This window comes from Mauremys reevesii, linkage group 6 (assembly GCF_016161935.1).
Source record: "Mauremys reevesii isolate NIE-2019 linkage group 6, ASM1616193v1, whole genome shotgun sequence".
NCBI classification, from domain to species: domain Eukaryota; kingdom Metazoa; phylum Chordata; order Testudines; family Geoemydidae; genus Mauremys; species Mauremys reevesii.
In genome coordinates, this window is record NC_052628.1 from 99,128,439 (window position 1) to 99,152,262 (window position 23,824).

Sequence of the window (23,824 nt, forward strand, 5' to 3'; positions counted from 1 at the left end):
AACCCACTTCTTCAGATGCATGGAGTGAAAATTACGGATGCAGGCATTATTATACTGACAAATGAAGAGAAGGGAGTTACCTCACAAGTGGAGAACCAGTGTTGATAGGTGGGTGGGGGGAAAAGCACTTTAAATAGTCAAATATCTTGAATAGCAATGCCCCCTTCTGCACAAGAAATATCAAACTAAAATCTACTTGCCTCATCATCCGAATAGTTATATTGTGAGGTTACAGAGCCCCACATCCTACTGGCTACATTAGCTGCTTGTTTCATTCCAGACTTCAGAACATCTATTTTCGGTCCCGAGAGTATATTGTCTAGCTTCAGATTGGATAAACTTGTTACCACAGAGCCCAATGAGCCATGCTGTGAAGAGCGACCCAACGCCGTTAGTGATGGAGGCCGCTCTTTTTGGACTCGTGAATGGGTCTGTTGCTTTGGTCGCCCCGTAAAGGTTTTAGACCTGGAAACTAAAGGACTTTTCCGATTTTCACTCTTCTCTGGGGCTGGTGGGACAGAATCTGAAGGCAAGCTTGATCTCCTCTCTTGGGAGCAACTAAGTGTATTAGAGGCTGCTGCTTCTCTGCTCTCTTGCTTGTGAAGCTCCATGCTGAAAGACTTGCTACCCAGGGGGCTCTTTAGATTCATATAGCTTTCTATTTCATCCGCCAGATTACGTGCTACAACTGGTGACACAATCTTTTCTTCAGGCTCTGAGGGTTTTGGTTCTATACTCTCAGTAGCCAGCAAAGATAAAGGGTCCAAGCCCACTTCAACATCTTCCCTTTCAATAGGTTTAATCACTCCATAGAAGCTATTCCTTTTAGTCACTGCATCTCTGGCATCTGTTTCCTGGTTTGGGGGCTGATTACCATCCACAAGTTTGGCGTGAACATTCTCAGCTCTGGCTCCACTGTCCTCACCTCCGTTCTCAAGGTGCACTTGCCCTTCCTCAGGCTCCTCCACTGGTGAAGACTTAAGCTCTAGTTCCTGAGCACCTTCGCTCACATGAGTCCTGGTGCCACTCAGCCCAGAGACCTGCTGGTCACCCATACCGTCAAAGCTACTGGATTTACTAGTGTGAGGGGGTGAAGTTTTGGCCCCGGATAAAGCTGCTGTGAGGATCTTGGCATCTGCTCCCATCATTATTGCTATTTCACTAGAGCTCAAGTCCAAACTGCCTTTCTTCAGCAGCATCCCTGCTCTGCTTTCAGTGCTAAAACTGCAGCTCCTCTCTGAAAAGAGCTTTTGTCTCTTCTGCCCTTTTTCACCTGTTTTCTTGGGAGAAGCATCATTAAAGACTGAATCTTCAACTGGATCCTGAGTTATAAAGAGTGGGCTAGATGCAGTTCCTACAAAGAAAGCACATGGCATTAATGTGATACCTTGTTTTCCCCACAACACATACTGCTAAGGAAATAATTTAAAGGAAGGTCATATGGTCTGGGTTATTTAAAATTTTTACAAGTTTTCTAATAAGAAAGTGGTAAATATAATTTAGAGCAAATCTACAAAAGTACCACTGAGTCACAAATTACATGTGGAAAGAATAAAGCTAAAGTTAGTGCTTAGTTACTAACACATACTATTAGCCTGCATGAGCAGGCTGCAGCACCCAAGCAAAGATGCACATTTGTCACTCCCTCTTTCCACCAAGCTCAGTGGCCCACCTGCTTCACCTTTGCATCATTTCTTTTCCCAAAAAGGGTGGACTCTACCCTCTCTATGCACAGTTTATTGCCAATGTCTTTAGCTCTCAGAAGATTAGGTGTTTTTTGCATTGGCTGTGGCACTGCTTCTAAGACAACATTGAAGCACACAGGACAAATAATTCTGGGGAGAATTTAAGTCCCAAAGACATCTACTGCATATGTCAAGAACACAGAGACGTGCTTTTGGAGAAAGGACCACCATAACTGGAGAAGAGTAATTTGGGATTGGTCAGGAACTCACCATAGTAGTTCTAGCACTGCTCCAAATTCCTTCTTTAATAGCCTTCTTCTTAGCTTATGCCTGAAGTTGCCTTTGTACTGAGCGCACCAAACCTCTGAATATTACAGTACACCCCACTTCAATCAAGATTACCCAGACAATTAATGTAAGCCTAATGAAACGTAATGGCAGTAACGACTGCTTAGTGGGTATAGTGATTCTACTTCAATGGGCCCCCATTAGGTGATTTAAAGGTGCTTAGGTCTGTATGTCTCTCAATCTCACACTGATTCTATCTGTTCTTTTAACAGCTGTCGGTTCCCTTAGCTGTCATGTGCAGCAAGTCTATGAGGTGCTTTACCACTGCCTGAGTAAGACTCAATCTTCCCACACCAGTTACATGCTGACCTAGCACTCTGGGACTCTTGCAGCTGTCCCTGCCACCAACACTGGGTAGCAGGTAGTAAGCTGTATTCCTATCACAGGATAGAGAATGTCCACTCCATGGGCATCACAGTAAGGTGACAAACGTGCTACATCTCTACAAATCCCAGATAGTAATGTTCAAGTTAAAATGGTGTTTTCTAGTAATTGGTAATTCCACTTATCAGGGAGTGACCATCCACTAACAATTGGCAGTAGTAACAACAATAATACTGCCTCTTATATAGCATTTTCCATCCATAGATCTCAAAGTGTTTTACAGGGGAAGGCAAATATTATTGCCATTTTACAGATACAAAACAGAGGTGCAGAGTGCTAAAATGACTTACCCAAAGACCCATAGCAAGTCAGTGGCAGAGTCAGGCATACAACCCAAGTCTCCTGACTCCCCAGTGCACTGTCCTGTCCCTGGGACCATACTGTCAGCTCAAGATTCCATTTACCAAACATCCAAGTTAAACAAACTACAAGAAGCCAGAGGCAGTTTCAAATTTTGTTGATAACAGTTGTGTTAAACAATATACTCAGTAACTCACCACTGCTGTTTTTCCTGCCAGTACTATCAAAAATGCCAGATGGAACTTTCACAATACTGCTTCCCCAAGCAGGTGGGTCTGCTGAACTATGAGGTTCTGCACTCTGCTGATGCTTTTCACCAGTACCACCAACCTCTAGAGTAAGAAAAACCCATCTTTAATTATGCTGTCTATTCAAATAACTTTATCTACATTGTTTTGGAAGATACATTTTAGATAAAATGTACAAGCTGTTCTCTTCTTAGTACAGTGCCCATAGATGCCAATCTTTCTAGGCGCTGAGCATTTCTTGCAATTAATTCAATACATTCCACAGCCTGTCGCCGGAACTTTTCACCCCCCACCCCTTGTTGCTGCTGTCGCCTGTCACTGGAACCCTGCCAGGGCCCCACTGGCTGTCAGCTGCAGAGTCCTGAGAGCCCCTGGGGCTGAAGCAGACTTCATGACCTCCATGACATAAACATAGCCTTAACTATGAGCCCTGACACAGGGTGAAACCAAAGGAATCATCTCCACACCCGTGCTGTCCTTCGCTTCTCTGCAGACAAGAGTGCCAAATGTGATATGGGAACTGGACTTAGGCTCACCACTACTAATTTCAAATAGGCCACAGAACAGTTAATTAACAAATGGTTGTTTGTGGTCATTACTGACATGGACTGGACTCAAGCCAGCAACTCAGTTATGATATAGCAGTACTTTAATTCACAGGCGCCAATTTTGTTGGCGCCGGTGGATGCTCGTTCCTCCGGCCCCGCCCCCTCCCTGCCCCTATTGGTCCCCTCCCCAAATCCCCGCCTCCTCCCCCAAGTGCGCCGCATTCCCCCTCCTCGCTCCCAGGTTTGCCGCACGAATCAGCTGTTTCGCGGCGCAAGCGCTGGGAGGGAGGGGGGAGAACAGGACCCGGCAGCGCGCTCAGGGGAGGAAGCGGAGCGGAGGAGATGGTGAGCTGGGGCAGGGGGGTGGGCTGAGGAGCTGCCGGTGGGTGCTGAGCACCCACCAATTTTTCTCCATGGGTGCTCCAGCCCCGAGCACCCCCAGAGTCGGCGCCTATGCTTTAATTGATCGCTTGGACAGGAAATAAACAAGAATAATAAAAGACAATCATGTGGTGACTGTAGTTTTGTGAATTACATCTACTAAAAGCCTTCTGAATGTTTTAAATTCACTGGACAAATTTAAAAGAAACCCCTATCAATGTAAATCTAAATACTTGACCTCCTGTTAGGTCTTTCATTTTACAAGAAGAATCTTTTCCTGCTAGCGTCTCAGTTGCAAGAAGATTATCTCCATCATCCCTTATGAGTTCATCCTTGGATCCATAGCCCTGGTCTGACTGACCCCCTGTTGAAAAGAATACAAGCAAGTAGTCTAACAGTTTTTTGTTTTAAACTGAGAAATTCTGTTGCATGTTAAGATATTAAAGTGCAACTTGTTTGTGCTACATCTAGTTTTTGCTAAAAATATTGAGTCAGGAGACCACCAATGGCTAGCACACAAAACATACACACAGTATTTAATTGGTAATGGTAAAAGCAGAAAACAATAGCAAAGACAGGAATGAAAAAGCCTATTTTAGGTTTAATAGTCTATTTGCCACAATATACTACAGTATAGTACATTCTCAATGGACTTGTACACTACACAATTTGCTAAGTGAATCCCCACCAGTATACTATGGTAGCTCATTTGGAAGGCAGGGATGACTGAAATTTTGTACACTGCATGAACCAGAACCAAACACCACAGAAACCAGACAATCACTTTGCTCTGGAATGAACTCTCAGAAAAATGACAAAACACGCTATATCACCTGGGGGTGCACACTTTTCACAAAGCAATCACTCTATGTCTGACCTATCAGTCCTCACCCTCAAAGGAAACCTGCACAACACTTTCAAAAGATGAGCCTGGGAGCTTAAATTTATAACTTTGTTAGACACTAAAAATCATGGTCTTAATAAAGACACTGGATGTATGGCTTATTATAACAACCTGTAAACCACTAACCCACTTTTTGTCCTAAGGCTACAGGGGTGTTAATGGGCCACTTCACCTTCAATGGTCCCTTACAGTATACATGCCAACTCCCTACGCTAAACTCTGTGTCGGATCTTGTAATTAGCTGTAACATATTCAGCACCTTTCCCAGGCCTGAATAAAAAGATCTGTGTACTCGAAATCTTGTCTCTCTCACTAACAGAAGTTGGTCCAATAAAAAAATATTACCTCACCCACCTTGTTACTATAAGGTGGTCAGCCTAGTCAGCTCATCAACCTTATAGAAACCCAAAACTCAGCTATCATAACGTCTGTGCTCTTTTTGCACCCAAAAATGAACTTTTATGATGGAAATAGTGTTAACAGAAGGGATTCATTCCATAGCATAAAAAACCTAAGTAACTAACAATTTATGTTTTTGATCTATTCTACAAGCAACTTGATAAGAAAGAAAGTTTGATATCCTTTGATCTTTATTTTCTTCTATCACCACTTTAGCCACGTAGAAATCTCTCCCCACACCCTCCTCGCACATCAGTGAAAATAACCTATCAATAAATGGGAAATTTACCTGCAGCAGTAACACTCAAAAGGCAGAATTAACGCACATGTGCATCCAAGGCTTCACACCATACAAGTCTGCACCCCACACCATGACAGCCAAGGACAAATGCAGCACCAAGAGAACGCAGAGCAAGAAGCAGAGTAACAAAGAGCAGAGAGAAGGAAAGTTCAGTCATCTAGACAAGTACATCACGTGCAGCTCAGGAATCAGTCTCAAGTTCTCTTTAAAGGAAGATTCAAGATATTTAAAAATTAAAAAGGGTGTGCGACAATCATATGCACAATAGGTCCTGTGATACACAAATATATAGGAGGTTTAGTTGAATGTATGGTCTGGGGTATAATCAGATTTACAGTAGGGAAGGAAAGCAGATGAACTCTTTTGGTAACCTGTCACCTCAGGTAATTTTCTGGAGGTGAATTATTTCATTCTAATTTGTCTGTTAGAGTACACACCACATTCAGTGCAGAGCTCTTCTCTGGCTTTTCAAAAGTCTTTCCACTCTCAGTCTCCCAAAGATTATATGTATGACAAAGTTAAGATAATTTACAATTTTAATTCTGAAGTTCTGAAAACCATGGTAACAGTTTGCAAACTGTAATTTGAAAAGTATGCACTACAGTGATCAAACATACATACCGGATTCCAGAATTTTAATTACTCTCAATTAATATTAAAGACAGATTTTAAAACAATGGTCTCCAATTATGTCTGAGCAACGTTTGCACCCTCGCTTGTAAAATGAGAGTTTACACGCACAGTTTGTTTTAGGCCAGTAGATTTTATCAGTAATGTGCATGAGTAATTGCCAGCAAGAATTGCTAATGCTCATAATTAGAGGCTTGGAGAGTTCTCTTAAAAAAGACTGACAAAATAAAATATGGACCATGTGACTGCTTCACCAGCAATACAATTACAAAAAATCAGTTTAAAAAGAGTTAGTCATTCTGCCTTTGTTTACGCTACATTGAGCATGGAGTACCAATGTGCAATGAAGAGGAATATCCTGCAATTACTGTACAGTTCCTTTTCTACAAGTATATTGATTCAGCCATTCATATCGCACAACCTCAGAAAGAGGGGGAAAGTGTTTAGGGGGGGAAAAGAATCAGCAGGAGATGAGAGAGGAGTTTGCTGTTGGTGGAATTGTTAGTAGTGAAACCCAGCAGACTCTAGTACCTGTGCTAGAGTGATTATCAATGGAATCAAGCCTGACTAAGTCTCTGACGAAGAGTGTGTGCTCCCCACTGTTAGCATCATTAGAACTATCCACGCTACCATGGCTCACCGTGTCCCCATCACTTCCACCCGTGGCATTCCGAGGAGCTAGAGATATGAATGAGAGCTAGTCAGTAAAGAGGATTTGAAAACTTGTCAAACTTTAAATAAGACAATCAAACCTTTCCAGCTCACAGCAGATACTTATAGTTACATAAATATAATTAGGATATGGAGTAAGGGACCAAAGCAATTTAGTTTTCAATGTGAGACACCCTCATACCACTGAGCATAAACTTGGCAGCAGCCTATTTTTATGCACTTTAGAAAAACATTCCTTACTAGGAAACATTTAGAAAATACACACATACAATATCATGCTAGCAGCAATCATTAGAATGCAAATCCTAGTCTAGTTCAGCAGAAGGGAGCCCATTTCAGTCACTATACATTACCTGATATCACAGACACCTGTGAGCTCCTTGTTGCTTTTTTTAGGCATTGCCTAAATTGTGCTACACCACGGACCACATTCTGTACCTTCGTCCACAAAAAGATACCACTGCGGTTACTGCTAGGCCAATGACTCTCCAAAACTGCCTGCAAAATCAAAGGCATTATAGTAGTAACTGCTTAGTCAGCAAGCTTGCCCTCTTACCCTCTACAGAAAAACTGCTCTCTTAAGATGTGAAATGCAAACATTTTAAAACCGATTTTTTTTTTTAAAGAGTCCTTCTCCCCTGGTCTCAAGGCTGTGCGTAGAACACCAGTCCTGAATGACTAACATTCGATTGTGAAAAGCATGATTTAAATAGACTGTGGAATGAATATTTGTTATTTACAATGCAGTAGCAACAAGAGCCCCACTAAGCCCTCCACTCCCACTGACTTCAGCTCGAGTGGTTTACTTGCACTGTGACATTCCCTCTCAGCTTGTGGATCTCTCAAAGTAGCAGAAGCAGAACTGCACCCTTCACCAAAAGGAAGGTCAGCAATTTTATCTGCTGTGTCACTGATTTAGGAGACAGCAGACTGGCGTCTGCAGAGTTACAATTTGACCTGATTTTTTTTTGTATGTTGTATGTGTGGGAAGAAGTTACTTCACCACCTCTTCGATCCCCCGTCCTCAGCCATATACCCTAATCATGGGCCTGTTCCAAGACTTAGGCATGATAAAAATTGGAAGAGACCGCAGTTAAATTTCAACAGCATATTTGGTTAACCAACTCAGACAGAGAACGCTCAGACATGTATACATACAGAAAAATGTAAAAAGTGAAGTATGCACAGAGCCATGAAAATAAGTAAATTTTAAGGGCTTGGCTACACTTGAAAGTTGCAGCGCTGGTGGAGGCTTTCCAGCGCTGCCATTAGTAACCGTCCACACCTGCAAGGCACATCCAGCGCTGCAACTCCCTGGCTGCAGCGCTGGCTGTACATCTGGTCTGGTTGGGGTGTAACGATTGCAGCGCTGGTGATCCAGCGCTGCTCGTCAAGTGTGGACACACACCAGCGCTGTTATTGGCCTCCAGGGTATTAGCAGATATCCCAGAATGCTTTTATAAATTACTCTTTGTTTTGTTATGCAGCCTCTCTTTGTTTTGTTGTGAACGCGGAGCTCCATAGCTCCGTTGATCCCGGAGCTGCTTATAACACAGCTCCTGTTTGCTGTGATCAATCTGTACCTGGCTGTGAACAATCAAATGAGATAATGAGGCAGGCAGGGAATGAGTGTTTGCTTGACAGCGAGGAGTCCGTTTGGATGCAGGCTGTTTGCGATTAAGAGTTAAGACTAAGGGGTCGCGAACATTTTCTGATTTTTCAAGGCAGGAAGCTAAACACACAGTGTGGGCTCCAAAAATCCACTCTCTCTCTCTCCCCCCGCTCCCTGTCACACTACACCACCCCCCACCCCCCTCTTTTGAAAAGCACGTTGCTGCCACTTGAACGCTGGGATAGCTGCCCATAATGCATCACTCCCAACAGCGCTGCAAATGCTGCAAATGTGGCCACACACCAGCGCTGTCCCTACACAGCTGCATGACCAGCGCTGTAACTCCCAGCGCTGCAACTTTCAAGTGTAGCCAAGCCCTAAGTCTGGGCTTGCTGAATACACAATCAGGTAGCCAGCCAATAAACAAAACAAGAAGATCTACATTCAACCATTCAAGATTATCAGCCTCCACAATGCACCTGAGGAAGACATGACAAAGACAATGAGAGTGACAACAATGTCAAGTAAGTGACTGCTTACCTGCCCCAGCTTCACTAAGAGATCTCTTACCTTGTTGTAATAACCATAGGTGATCGCATTCGGCTGTACTCCAGCATTTTTCATTTCAAACAGGACTCTCACAGCCTGAACAGGATGACCACAAAGTCCACAGAGCTGCATTACAACTCTATAGCACACCTAATAAGATTAAGAAACCCATAACATGGTCAATTTCAAGGAACATTCTGAAGTGACAGGTTTCAGAGTAGCAGCCGTGTTAGTCTGTATCCGCAAAAAGAACAGGAGTACTTGTGGCACCTTAAAGACTAACAAATTTATTTTAGCATGAGCTTTCGTGAGCTACAGCTCACTTCTTCGGATCCATAGAATGGAACACATAGACAGGAGATATTTATACATACAGAGAACATGAAAAGTATGTATGCATACTTCCACCTTTTCATGTTCTCTGTATGTATAAATATCTCCTGTCTGTGTGTTCCATTCTATGGATCCGAAGAAGTGAGCTGTAGCTCACGAAAGCTCATGCTAAAATAAATTTGTTAGTCTTTAAGGTGCCACAAGTACTCCTGTTCTTATTCTGAAGTGAATTAGGCACCAAAACATGACCTAGTTTACAAGTATTGAAGTCTGCAAGAGAGACAAGGCACACAAAAGCTACTATTCAATGTAGAATCCTCAACTGCCAGGAGAGGGAGCACAAGTTAATCCATAAGAAAATCATGTTGGCATCCGGGAACGCTGCTGAGGATACTCACATTTACTCCATTATACATATCTAGGGTTACCATACGTCCATATTTTCCTGGACATGTCTGGCTTTATTGTACTTAAATCAACGTCCGAGAAGAATTTTTAAATATCTAAAAGCATCCGGGAAAATACGGACACATGGTAACCCTAGTGAGGGGAAGGGGGGACAGCGAGTGGCTGCAACTTACAACTCCCAGGTTCACATAATCAACTGTAGGGGTCAGTGCCGCCAAGGTTTCCTGCCAAGCCAGCCAGACGGCGATGATCAGGAACTTTCCCAGCTCCCGACGCTTTCCGCCACGGGGCCCAAAGCAACTTCCCGCCTCCCTTCCCCCCCCCCCCCCCGCCCCCCGGCTCTGGCTGCTGCTGTGCGGGGGAAGCGCCCAGCTGGGGGGCACAAGCTAGAAAGAGGCAGGAGCCAGGAAAGTTGGAGCCCAGGGAGGAGGCGGCTGCGTGCTCGGATGCCACCTGCCACCTCTGTGCCCCTGCAGATCTCCGGAGCCCAGCGTTGGCTCCTGCCCTGGGAGCGGCAGGGGGAGGTGGCGCAGGACTAGAAGGGATGCTGCTGTGGACCATGGCCACCAGGCAGAGTGGGGTTTCCTGGGAAATGTTCCTGACCATCGCCATCTGGCTGGCTTGAGAAGAAACCTTTGCAGCGCCAACCCCTACGGCCGATGACCTGAACCTGGGAGTTGTAAGTTGCAGCCACTTGGGGTCCCCTTCCCCTCATGTTACCCCCGTCATTTCAGCGTGGGCATCCCTCCATCCCTGCCTCCATCCTCTCCCAAAGCCGGCTCATTCTCAAATGCTGGAAGGGGAAAGAGGAGGAATTGTCTTGCCTTGGGGCTGGGTGGTCCAGTAAGGGTTAAAAAGCCTCTTGGGGAATAGGCTGCTTGTTTCTCTGGGGCAACCATGGAGCTTAGACTCGCTTCTGTTTCCCGGGAGGAAGGAGCCTGGTGCTGGGAAGGGACCCTGGTTAGCTTGGGGCTGGAGGAGCAGCGTTTCTTTGCCTGCCCTGGAAGGGCTCACCATGGCTGTTGGAGGTTGGGGATCACGGTGCAGCTTGCCAAACAAGCTCCTTTGCTGCCTCTCTCCTCAGAAGCTGCAAAGGAAACTGGATTTCCCCCCCACAAGCCTTAAATCTGGAAGCTGAAATCAATCACCTGTTTCCAGTTTCTGCGCCCCAGAGATTTATTAATCCATTACTATTAGTAGCCTGCACAGAATTTTGAAAGCAATGTATTACTAAGATTGATATTGGACTCTCTGGTTATTTAAAGAGAGGCTGTTCTGACCTGGGATTAAAATATGTAAATAAACTCCAACCACCAAATAGTAGGGAACCCCCCCCCAGCCAGAGTAGGCTGAATCTCTGTAAAGGCTGCTTATGCTTCTCAAAGGGTCCTACCACAAATCAGATCCAAACAGAGGATTTGGTCAAAATGATGTATCAAAATACATGCTGGTTTTTGCAGCCATACTTCCTGTGCTGGGATCGATCCCAGGGACTTGCTCTGATTCAGTGGTACAGCTATGAACCGAAAGCTCTTTAGGGGCAGTCTGGGAACGGGTCAGGTGGGTGGAGGGCTCTCTGTGCACTGCCAGTGCCTGCAAGCCCCATTCCGCTTTTCCCAGCCAATGGGAGCCACGGAGCTCACGCTTGTGGCGGACGCAGCACATGGAGACCCCTTGGCTGCTCCTGATCCTAGAAGCCAGAGGGTCCTTCAGCAGGAGGGATGAGATGGCAAGCAGGGCGAGGTGAAGAGGTGAGCGGTGAGCCAGCAGCGGGTGCGGGGCGGGGGTGTATGTGAGTAGGTGAGCGGCGAGGGAGCCAGTGACTGGCTGGCTGGCGGGTGGGCAGGCAAGTGGCGAGCGGTTAGCCAGCGGTGGGTGGTGAAGAGGCGAGCAGCGAGGGAGCCAGCAACGGGCGGGAGGGTGAGGTGGGGGGCAGTAGGCGAGGAGGCAGGCAGCGAGCCAGCAGCAGGCAGGCAGTGAAAAGACCAGCAGCGGGCAGCGAGCCAGCGAGGGTTGAAAAGGCGAGCAGCGAAGGAGCCAGCAGCAGGTGGGCGGGTGGGCATGCGGCGGCAAGAAGCAGCGAGCCAGTGGCAGGCAGGGGTTCTCGGGACAGGCATGGGGGTTTCTGGCAGGGGAGTGAGGTGGTGAGTGGCAGGTGGAAGGAGGCGAGCAGTGGGTGGGGGACTGAGGAGGGATGCAGCAAGCCAGTGGCAGGCCAGGGAGTGAGGAAGGGTGCGGTGGTGGGGCCGAGCGGGGAGGAGGTGGGATCATGGGCAGATTGGGGGTGGAGTGTGGGAGGAGCAGGGGTGGGGCCGACACCCCCAATGGAGTGTCCTCTTTTTTTGAATGTTCAAATATGGTAATCCTAGACATCTCTGACTGCCAGATGGAAAAGGACAAGTTATTGGGAAAGGTATTTTCAAGTTTTTAAGGATTAGCCTGCTTCAGACAGAACACAACAATGTCAAACATTTTAGCAATATGTATCAGCGTCATCCTTTAAATTTAGCATGGCTTCAGACATGAATAAATTAATGTTTTTGTGCCTTTTAAAATTTGGTGTGTGAGAATCTGTATTCCCAAAGTCATAACCGTATCTATCCCCATTAAATTCAATCCATGCCCTGAAGGGTGCCCCCCTTCACTAAAATGAGATAATTTTATTATCTTTGCACAAAGCTTATTTCTGTGCAAAGCTACAGAATACTAGTCATGGTTACCAAAATAAATAAATAAATAAATCACTGAATTATAAAAACGGGACATATTTAGTGGCTTTAGAGAAATTAGTACAAATAACTTTCAAAGAGTTATTTTATGGTAAATCACAGCCTGTGGGGAAACAATTTCATTTCACACTGCAACACAAAGCAAGAAAATTGCAAAAAAGCAATGATTGTTTTTGCACAGAAACCTTTCTGAACAGTGAAAGCAATCCACCTTTATGTTAAATGTGATGTAAGAGTAAGGGTAAGAGCAAAAATAGTATGTGAATTTTAGCACTCATGTAAGATAAAGTAGGGTGACAGCAGCGAAGCTCTCTCCAAAGAGCACGTAGAGCACAGGCAACCTCAGTACTAGCTTCCCCACCTTGTCTTATCAAGGTGCTTCAACCCTGGATCAGGAGGGAGAGAAACCCAGTCTCTATGCCCATTAAATCCCTGGGTTTCTCTAATGAGGCACAGTCTGAGGTTACTAGTTAATGCAACTGTGGAAGTGGTTTTTGTGATATGGATACTCGTCCACTGGGAATGTACTGGGACCATTAGTCTCATTTCAAGTAGGCCAAGTAGCAGTCACAGGATAATTTCTAGTTCAAATTCAACTCAGATCAGTAGTTCCTATGTGCCTGGAGATAAGAGGCTTTAGACCAAGGGACATTTTCAATATATTCACTTCTGAGCCATCCAAGTTTCCCAGAATAGTACTAGTCTGTTTTACAGCCAGGTCTGACATGTTGGTCACACTTTCTACATAGGTTATTTCAAACAGCCAATAAAAAAAACACTCAAAATGTACATTTAGTGAGAACAGCCCATTGTTATTTGAAATAGACTGGTTTTAAGTTGCTTCAAAAACAGACATTTGAGGACAAAATGAACACATGCTCAACTGTAACCAGTACTGCCCAGTAGATTAAATTCTACATTGGACAGTGACAAATGCTGCCAATATACTTACAACCTGAAAATATAGTCATATTTACAAGAGCTATACGATGCTATTTTCAAGATGGCTTGCTCTGGCAGAATCCTAGGTGGATGGTTGATGCTTTCTGCACCAGTAATCTCAGGAGGGGTGATAACCCCCACCCTCCAATTTATGGCACAGCTGCCTCTGCTAGCATGGTAGTGTTGAAAATTTTAATTTCCAGCTTCCCAAACTAACTGCATAGCTTTCAGCACGTTATTTCAATAAGGCTTAAACAAAAAGATTTAAAAACAAAAGTTGTAAGCTAGGCAGCAAGCTTGAACTTTACTTATTTTTAGAAGTGAAACATTAACAGTTGACAATTAACATGTTCTTGTACCTTAATCCCAGTGAATAGGTGTAGGCTTTTGGGGGGGGGGTACTTGCCTCATCTAGTGGTTCCACGTCGGTTTTCCTCATTTTAATAAGAATATCATATGCCTGTTGCAGTGCTCTGACTTTGGGATGGGAAACTCTGATGTAGGCTGGCAGACAAATGAACCATAGGCTATAACAGTGACTAAAGAGGCACTTAGCCCACAGTGGTGGGTTTGTGTAATACTTCTTGGCTAATTTATGGGCCGTTTTTATCTCCTGTAAAAAGGCAGAAAACAAAAAGGATATAAACACACAAAATACAGAACACCTTGAATTTGCAGGAAAGTTTCTTTAAATCAGATAGTAGCTTTTTAAAAATGGGATGCTGCAGCTCATTATCCTGGAGGAAACCATGCAAACATGAATGTTAAGCTCTATTTCTCATCAGTCTCCCTTCTGTAAAGCTCTTCATAGGGTGGGGAAGAGAATGCATACTAATACCACTTCAAATCTGCTCCAACCTTCTTTATTATAGCATGTATTATACCATAAACACCAACACATGTTTGGCTCTGAAGTATAGCCTTAGATACAGGAAGCACTGTCTCTGTAAATTCATATTCATTTGGATTCATTCCTCTACCCATACATCTGTTTTCAAAGTTACAAACATCTATTCTTTAAACACCACACTAACTTCTAGCATAAATGGGTGGTAACAATTCTACCCAACACCAACGTCGTTTTTGATGCTCACACATACTATATTATATAAAGGCAGCACTAGTTAAAAATCTAACCTGTTTTGTCCTCTTTGCCATGAGTGCTGGACTATTTGAAATGTTACCTCCAGCTGGGTGCCTGTTGAACGAAAGCTTGAGCTCCTGTGGCCTGTCGAAGAGCTCAAAATCTAGTCTTGGGAAGTTTTTATAGCTATTAAAAAAAAAAGTGAAGTGTCATATTTAAATTTCCAAATCTTTCAGTTGTTCTGCTCCAACTTTATATATGTGGTGCAAAGGCCTCCTGCCTGCAAGCTGAAGGGTTCAGCACATTGAGATCAAAGAATGTTTTGTAAAGAATCCCACAGAATGGGAGCGAGTGGAAGGACAGGGAGGCTCTTCCCGTTGAGAGAAGGTTAGGGGGAAGACATCAGGAGGACTCCCCTTTGGTCCATGAGCCCAGCAGAGACAGCAAGGCCTCCATACCTCAGTGGCTGGTAGAATCAGGAGAGAGCAGCTGGAAGCAGGAGCAACCCTGAAACCTCCAAACATTTCACAGGGCAGGGAAGACAGGAGAATTAGGCATCTCCTGCCACAGATACTTCCACAGGGCTGGCAGAGGCATCTCCTGCCACAGATACTTCTACAGGGCTGGCGGTGGCAGAATAGCCACAGTGGAAGGAGAGGGACAGGTTCTACCACCCTTTGGACTCATGGGATCCAGTTAAAGAGCACAGGGCATCCAAAAGGACAGATCCCTTGCCGGTAGTCTATGGAGTATATTCATGGCAGGGGCTCAGTGGTCCTTTGCAGTTTCACTAGCTACCCTGACTGAAACAGACATACTCCACTGCAGTTGGTGTGATATGCACACAGCAACAGCAGAGGAGGAAAACATGGAACATACATAAGAAAATATAATTAGAAATAAGGATTTCCAGGTGGTGATCAGTAGCTGGTATTTAAAAGAAAAGAAAAACTACTATCAGACTGCAGAAACTGACCAGAATTCAAGTTGTCAGTGTCTTTTTATATCTAAAACACTGCAAATTTAGGTAGGGGCTTAAAGCAAGATGCAAATAGCTATGTGCACTCATGTTTAAAGGGATAAGTCTCCATTTCACTTAACTCAGTTTTCTAGACCCTCAGCACCTTTGTTAGTTTGCAATATACCTGTACTTGGGTGCTCGGGCCTGTCCATCATCAGGGGGAGGTTCTGGTGGCATTATAAACACTGTGTGTTCACTCTTCTGTGACTCATCAAGCTCAATTAACCGTGTATCTTCTGCAGAATCTACATCAACCTGCCAATTAGTATCAGGACAAAACACCAGTTTCAACATTAGTAATGGTTCTTCTACATATTCGAACACCGCTCCCACTCATATTATATTTTCACTTCTACTTTGCAATCAGAAACCCCTGAAAGCAAACAAAGGAGACAAGTACCTTCTCTCCCTTTTCTGTTCCTTTATCAGGAAAAAGCTAGAAAGAGGAAAAAAGTTAGTTAGTTCTTTGTTTTACCAAGACGCTCCAAGTATTTTTACATATACATATTTTTCACTGAAGTTGTTTCCTCTACTGTGCCACCAAGGTAATCAAATTACACTGTCATATTACTTTGAATGCAAATAATCTCCATTACAAATACTCCTTCCTTTTACTGAAAGCTAAAGGAGCAGGCTCTCTCAACAAGCTTCAGGTCAGTCACGTCGGCAGACTAAATAAGTAATCCTAATTCTAGAAAATGAACCTTCTCTTCCTTTAATTTAGCGTAGTTATATTATCTCCAAGAAAACAGTGTCTTCCTACCCAATGATACATTAATTCAATAGTTAGGAGAAAAAGATTCATTCCAGAATCCTAAAAAATTGAGCCAGACATCAAGATACTACCAAAACCAAGGTACCGTTTTTAATAAAAAGCACACTCTCACAGATGAAAAAATGCCTTAATTATTGATCATCTAATTTATTTGTAAATTATGCACTTGGCCTTTTACAGATTAAGATATACCAAATCACTGTCAATTTGGACTGGAATTACACCCTGGGAAGGGATTACATTTTGAACATGGGTGGGACTTGGGAACTATTCTAAAACCATCTAGAGCACCAGTTGCATTTACAGACAAGACAGAAAGATCCCTGCCCAATCAAGATCATCTACACAGACAATACTCATAAAAAAGAAAGGTGTTGGGAGTAAGGGATGCAAAAATGAAAAAAAGTTTGAGCAGTTGTGTTTGGCACACATCTTGCTATTTTATAAATACGTAGCAGTGTTTACATTCTAATGACAGCTAAACGAAAATCTGGGGGTGAAGCATGACAAGTAGAGTGGATGGTTAGGGATTAGAGATTGACTGAGACAGGTGAATATTTAGAATGCACTTGATGGAGGTAGGAGAGGAGCAGGGTAGAGATGGCATGCCACATACTCAGAGCGGTCTCAGTTTTTCTTTTCATGAAACATCACACTGTGTAACTTTTAATTGGAGAAGTTATGGGAGCCCAAGGCAAGTTTCCTACACTAACAAAAAATAAGATAAAAATGCAATAAGACGAAGGGGAAAATGACTCTGAATGATAACCGCAGCAAACTCCATTATCTCACAACAGCAGCTGCTGCTGCTCCACTTTTATGACTAAAAGCCACAGACATGAAGGCACAATTAACACCACCACATAAATACTTTAAAAAAAGAATGAAATAAAATTTTTCACCTTTTCTATGCAGTCATCAAAAAATGCCAAGCTGGTATCCTTGTCACTCACAAAACTGCACTCTTCTATGAAGCGGCTAAATATCTGTGTTTTGGTTAGAAGCATGTAGAACTTTGTGTAGGCACGGTCTCTACTTTTTAAAAATCCTGGTTAAAAAAAAATTTAGAAAAAATAAATACTAGTTTTAAGATGAATCCTCAAAAGAAAGAAAAAGAACAACAACCAAGTCACATTTGTCTGCAAGTGTTTCGCCTGTCAATTGTTATCCTAACACCTAAAATTACTTAAATTTCAAATTGTTGCTTTGCCCTTTTTTTTAATTAAAGTTTGCTTACTTTGCATTAGACAGTACATGGTGGATAGTCAGTTATACCATTTCCCTGTGTAATTAGTTTCCTGGGCTCGTGTACTACTTTCACACAGCAAGAAAGGAGACAGAAAAAAAATACAAAAACATAAGAAAAAGTGACTGTAAAAAGTTGCAAAAAATGTCTGGGTTCTCAGGAGCAGATATAGGATTGGAAAGTATTTTTGAAACCTTTTTCACAAGTAGAGTGTCCCTTCCACTATCTCCACTTAGGCTGCTATTTTGACAGAGTTGAGAAAAGTTCTATCTGAAAAGTCTACACAACCAGAATGAATTGAAGAGAGTCAGCTGGTGTTCCCTATTGGTTTCTTGCATTCTTAACCTTTCTCCCCCCTCCCCCCCTCAAAGTTTTCTATTCTTACCCTGTGTAGAATTAAGAATACTTTAGTTTGTTCTCTTTGTTATCAGGCCACTAAGGCTTGGCTTCTAAGAGCATTTATTCTCAATACAAGTTGCAAAATTTCTATAATCCCAAGAGCCGCCTTAAAAAATGTGGACACGAGAGATAATGCCACATTATTGTGAGATGATTTTGTCAGACCTTCAACAATGGCAAGACCTGCAGTTACATTAGCAGAATGGCCACGTTACAACACATAGATGCTATTTATTATTGACCAGCTTTACCTGTATTTTAATCAAATTGCAACATTTAAAAGATTCAAAATAACTTCAAAGGACAAGATTCTGCTCTCAGATGTGATGTTAATGCGAGACCTGCAATTAAACTGCAATTAAGCTTTTCAGCGCACAGGCCACGTCCACCAATGCATTTGGACAGCACCTAGCATAATGACACCCTGACCCTCACTGGGCCTGTGGGCACTAATATAACAATCACCACAACACCAACCCTGCCTTGATGTGATCCAGGACAGCCTCACCTTGAAGGTCAAACAAGGAATCAGCAGCAGTAGTTTTATTTGAAGGTGCCTGGGTAATTGGCTTGAGGAATGTTCTGTACCCCTTTAAAACAGACGCCATGAAGCGTAGAAAAGCCTCTTGGATCTCCATCTCAAGTTCTGTCATCTTCTTCTGCCAAGAGAAATCTGCCTCTATAGGCGTCATCTCCACTGCAGAGCCTTCTTGGGTCTTTCTGTGAACTAGAAAGAAGAGCAAATGGAAAGTGAGCTTTATTATGGATGACATTAAAACAGACTATCCTAGGAACACCCAGGACAGATTTTTCTTTCCTTTTATACTTAGCATTCCTGAAAGTTGTCAGAATGACAATACTGGAAACTAAGATCCTCTGCTAATCCTGAGACTACTAATTTATTTCATGTGGGCCACTGAAGAACCATTAAATGGCATCTATTTCCATTCCCTATCATCATCTGGGCCAGATTAAAACAGCTACAAGCACACAAGCGATCTCTTTTCCGCAAGCCAGCCAGTCCTGCTTGGATATTAGATAACTAAAGTGGGATCCATTACAACACCTGTCACCTCCTAAACTGAATTTTATCATTTTGCAATGGATCAGTACACAATCAACATTAAAATTCAAGTTTTTACCTCACTTACCACCTGACTTCCCTATTATGTACTGTAAAATTGCATATGCACATAGAAGTGCCTGCACATATTAAAAATTCTAACATCTCTGTGCAGTAAAGTGTCAGAAACAACCAAGTGGCATGCAGGGTTTACACTTGTAATGAGTGGGCACATGCATGTGTTCTCACAGTTTTGTGAAAGCACAAGTAGATGAGAGGTGCTAAAAATTTACCCCCAGTATGCTATGTTGCTACATTTTTTTTTATTTTGTCACTCCGCAAGTGGCCTTGCTTCAACCCTGTAATATCAATATAAGCTCTATCTCAGTTAATTTCTAAGATTTCTGTGAAATTTAAGAGAAAAAACTAGAATATCAAGACATTTTTGTATGAGTTTTGTTTTAATACTACGATTGTAGTTTACTGTGTTACGAAGGGGCTTCGATCTTCTAAAACTGAGTGTGGCAGACTGTTTTTTCCTACACCCGCAAGAGAAATCCATTTCTATGCTATCTTTATGACATTTTTTTCCCTTAGCCGTGTTAACTTAATATGTGTAGTGAAAAAGAATAAAAGCATTAACCCAATTTGATGTACACCATTGCCTCTGCTCCAGTGAAATTTGGAACTGAGCTATAGCAGTTTTGTATTAGTTATAACATCTGACTTTTAATATATCCTGCTGAGAGAACTCAAAGAAAGGGCAGGTTATGCACAAGGCTTTCACTGAAAGCTTATTGAAAATAGAGGGAAAGGCAGAAAGTCATTTAATTCCTTAAATCATGGCATATTATTTCTGCTTGAACGTTTCCTTCATTTTACAGTCTTTATATGTTTGTGACACAAGAGCCAGCACCACCTCCTCAGTTCAGTGTGAGGATATTATTAAATCAACTTAGAACTTTATATTGAAAGGTCCTATCTAAACTCCAAAGGCAGCAGTGTCTGAAAATAGTTTGAATGTGGCTCTTGCCAAACAGTTGGTTTGGACAGGGCCAAGCCAAAATAAGAAATTATTCACTGAACAAAACACAATTTCTCTACAAATATTTGGTCAGAGTTTAAGCTACTTATTGACTTTTATACTCACCTTTTCAGCAGGCTATGTAAATACTGTTGAAAGTGTATTGCCCTCATACCCTTAGCATTTTTTCAGTTATCTTGGCAATTGTTTAGAGTAATGGTCTAACACATTTCCAAAATGTGGTTCAGTAGGAGCTTTGTTTGAACTGTGTTTTAAACACAACTCCCTTTTGACAGCCCCATCTATGTTCAGAACTGGAAAGAATCTTCGTATGGTTTAAAGTTCACAATGACGGCAAAGTAAAAGTGCAAAAATTTCATGCCATGTACTTAAAGGAATGGCCTTACATTTATTGCCATGGTTCTTAGTTGTTAAGAGTTGCTGGTTTGTATCAGCAAAATAAATATTCTGTGAAAAGTATTGTAATTCCCTTGCATAGGGCAGCTCTCTTTCCCATCCCCATGCTTTACCCGACGCCAGCTGTGGATGCAATTTCCTTAAGGTGCTGAGTAGACTTTTGCATGGCTTCTTAGGAAGCTGTTTCCAGTTCACGCTCTTCTTATCATCCGATCTACATAGTGAACAAGCAATGCATGCAAAATAAAAAAAGACTGGTAAGTGTATGAAAACTTAATGTTTGTTACTTCACTTTCAAGATGGCTCAATACCAAAACAAGGAAATGGCATTGGAGAGACACCTTTTCACCACTTTTATATCTGTGTAGAAATAAAATACACAGTAGAAAGAACAGAACTGAAAACTATTTTGTTTCCTCCAAATAATATAGCAGTCTAAACTGAGTTTGGATCTGACCCCAGATTAACCTGAAACCAGAACTTTTGTTTAGATTTGGTTTAGACATTTAAAATCAGTGCTTTAATAAATCTCAAAGTGGCTGCTTTTATCTCATTGAAGAAAATAATTTAAGCAGGCTCATCTGCACTTGACTGACATGAAAACATACAATTCATCTCACTTACTGAGCTTCCTATTTCTATTCCATTTTGTATCTAATAGCTGTAGTATAAACATAAAATATAGGCTTGATGAATGGCAAAAAAGGGTAAGTATAGCACAGGGGTAGGCAACCTATGGCACATGTGCCAAAGGCGGCATGCAAGCTAATTTTCAGTGGCACTCACACTGCCCGGGTCCTGGTCACTGGTCTGGGGGCTCTGCATTTTAATTTAATTTTAAATGAAGCTTCTTAAACATTTTAAAAACCTTATTTACTTTACATGCAACAATAGTTTAGTTATATATTATAGACTTATAGAAAGAGACCTTCTAAAAACGTTAAAATGTATTACTGGCACGCGAAAACTTAAATTACAGTGAATAAATGAAGACTCAGCACAGCACTTCTGAAAGGTTGCCTAACCCCTGGTATAACACTTAGGATCAGAGTAGTTAGTATTAAAAGGCATGTAAAAATTACAATAGTATTGGGGTTCTGCCTGGTATCTTTATGGTCATATGCTGCACTGCCACATGTACCATAGACATCGATTCAATGTCTATTTCCAGTCTCAATACTAGGCCAGCAGGGACTGGGAAGGCTGAGGATTCAGCACACACTTCGGGACCCATACCGTTGATTAAGCAATGCAGTTAACTGGCCTAAAGGGAGGTTTTTCCTTGGTTAGAAAGACAGTTGCTACAATGAAAGTCCTTGTTTAGCAGAGAAGAAATAAGCAGAGATGGTGGGGGTGAATGCTGAGAACTCTAGGCATGCATGTGCCTCCCTTCTGGAAAGCAAGGGGAGAGGGAAGTTATTGTAGCAGCGAATGTAGCCGATATTGCCGGCACAGTACCTAGTCAGTCATTTATTACTAGTTTGGCTGATGCAGGCATGCTCGTTTGTTGCTTTGCATCAGTAATAGGATTGCTCACCTATTGTTGGATCACTATTAGTATAGCTGATTATATTCTTATTTTGGGGGGGGAAAATAGATATTTTACAAGAGATAAAATTGCCTGCAGAAATTATAAACAAAAGAAACACTTAGCAACCATACAGGTCTCTTCATTCTCAAAATGTTTTACAAATAATGAGCCCAGCCTCACAGGGGTCTTTGCAAGATCACTCCCATTTTACTCATGAGGAAACTGAGGCAGAAGATCTAAGCGAGAGCTGTCAAAAACTAGACAAGTCAGAGCCAAGATTAGAACTCTGTGATCCCTAGCTTGCAGTCGTGCACTCAGGGAACTCTCTTCTCACTTTCTCTCCCTGATCTCTCTATAGCAACATTGGCTGTACTGTTTCTCCAGTTCAACAAACAAAAAGGAAAACTTTTTTCTTTTAAATCCCAAGCTCTTCTTTTCCTAACAACCTCCCTCAAAAAGATTGTCATTGTTACTTTTGCCGATATAGTCTGAAAGCAACAAAGATCAGGAACTAAAGAGAACGTTGGATGAATGAAAGCCATTCAACATTTGCTGGCAGTAAATAATGCTTCATCAGTCTATGATAACGGCGCTACTAGCACTAAATGCTTTCAAAAGACACTTGTCAATGACTAGTTGAGACTGTTGTACTAGAAAAGACTGCCTTTCTGAAAAATATTATCCTTTCTATTAAGCTGTAAAGGTCTTTCAAAATTAGCTTCACTATAGCAGCACTGTTATATTTAACAAAATGCATCTCCCCACAGATAAAGGAATGAGGCTTGAAAAAAATAAAAGCCAGCAATAACATTCATTCATAACACTTCATGCTTCTATACAGTCTTTCATGCAAAGTACTTCACAGACCTGGATTCTGCATGAACATGTTGCCGAGATAAAGAAATACCCCCATTATGCAGGTGAGGAAAGACAAGGAGGGTATGTATTTCCAGAGGTGAAGCTACCAACAGCTCCAATCTACTTCAGTGAGAGATGGAGGTATTCAGCACCTCTGAAACCGAGGCTACAGTTGCTATCAGTAAAATGGCCAAAATAAGCAAATAATTTGAGGTGATAGTCTTGAAAACAGACCGGGGTAGGCAACCTGTGGCACGCGTGCCAAAGGTGGCACACGAGCGGATTTTCAGTGGCACTCACACTGCCCGGGTCCTGGCTACTGGTCCGGGGGCCTCTGCATTTTAAATTTTAAATGAAGCTTCTTAAACATTTAAAAAACCTTATTTACTTTGCATACAACAATAGTTTAGTTATATATTATAGGCTTATAGAAAAAGACCTTCTAAAAACATTAAAATGTAGTACTGGCACGCAAAACCTTAAATTAGAGTGAATAAATGAAGACTCGGCACAGCACTTCTGAAAGGTTGCCGACCCCTGACATAGACCTATGTGACTGAGCTGGGCAGGGAAACCAGCTCTCCTGAGTCCCAGTCCCTTGCCTTAGCCAAAAGATTTGTTTTTGTTTTTTTAAGTTTGAGAGGCTTTTTAAACATTACATTTTGCCACTGTTCTTCAGCACCAGGTTTTAACCAAGTTAGTGCCAGGAACTACTGGGAGTCTCACAAGAAGTCTAATTCCTAGAAGATTTCCAACCCAGTAACTAGCCCAAATAAATTTTGCATTATTTGAACGTTCAACTGCTTATGTAAACTGAAACTTTTGCAATTCATCTCTCGCTACTTAATATCGCACCACTACACGCTGGAGAATCACATCTCCATGACTGAATACTTAAGTCTCCACTGGCAGTGTTTTTAAACAAAAATACCACAAAACCAAATACTAAGCTATTGTTACATTGAAGAAAAAAGCTTTCAATTCTATTATTTTCCTCTTCCTAGCCACCATTCCTTCTGTAGTACAGTCTCCC

General features: G+C 42.4%; 1 protein-coding gene across 4 annotated transcripts in view; it reads right to left on the reverse strand.

Moving 5' to 3' along the window:
* DENND4C (DENN domain containing 4C) overlaps positions 1 to 23,824 on the reverse strand; it is a 104,785-nt gene that overhangs the window by 23,601 nt on the left and 57,360 nt on the right. For 3 of the 4 annotated variants that reach the window (XM_039543566.1, XM_039543565.1, XM_039543568.1), the window contains exons 11-23: positions 20,516 to 20,616; positions 18,407 to 18,625; positions 17,156 to 17,301; positions 15,879 to 15,914; positions 15,603 to 15,733; positions 14,511 to 14,643; positions 13,780 to 13,986; positions 8,983 to 9,111; positions 7,154 to 7,298; positions 6,660 to 6,806; positions 4,133 to 4,258; positions 2,915 to 3,049; positions 201 to 1,354 (exon numbers count right to left, since the gene is read on the reverse strand). In XM_039543566.1, coding sequence (XP_039399500.1) covers positions 201 to 1,354; positions 2,915 to 3,049; positions 4,133 to 4,258; positions 6,660 to 6,806; positions 7,154 to 7,298; positions 8,983 to 9,111; positions 13,780 to 13,986; positions 14,511 to 14,643; positions 15,603 to 15,733; positions 15,879 to 15,914; positions 17,156 to 17,301; positions 18,407 to 18,625; positions 20,516 to 20,616 — 2,809 coding nt within the window. The remainder of the gene's footprint in view (positions 1 to 200; positions 1,355 to 2,914; positions 3,050 to 4,132; positions 4,259 to 6,659; positions 6,807 to 7,153; positions 7,299 to 8,982; positions 9,112 to 13,779; positions 13,987 to 14,510; positions 14,644 to 15,602; positions 15,734 to 15,878; positions 15,915 to 17,155; positions 17,302 to 18,406; positions 18,626 to 20,515; positions 20,617 to 23,824) is intronic. The other variant, XM_039543569.1, reaches the window with a different exon arrangement.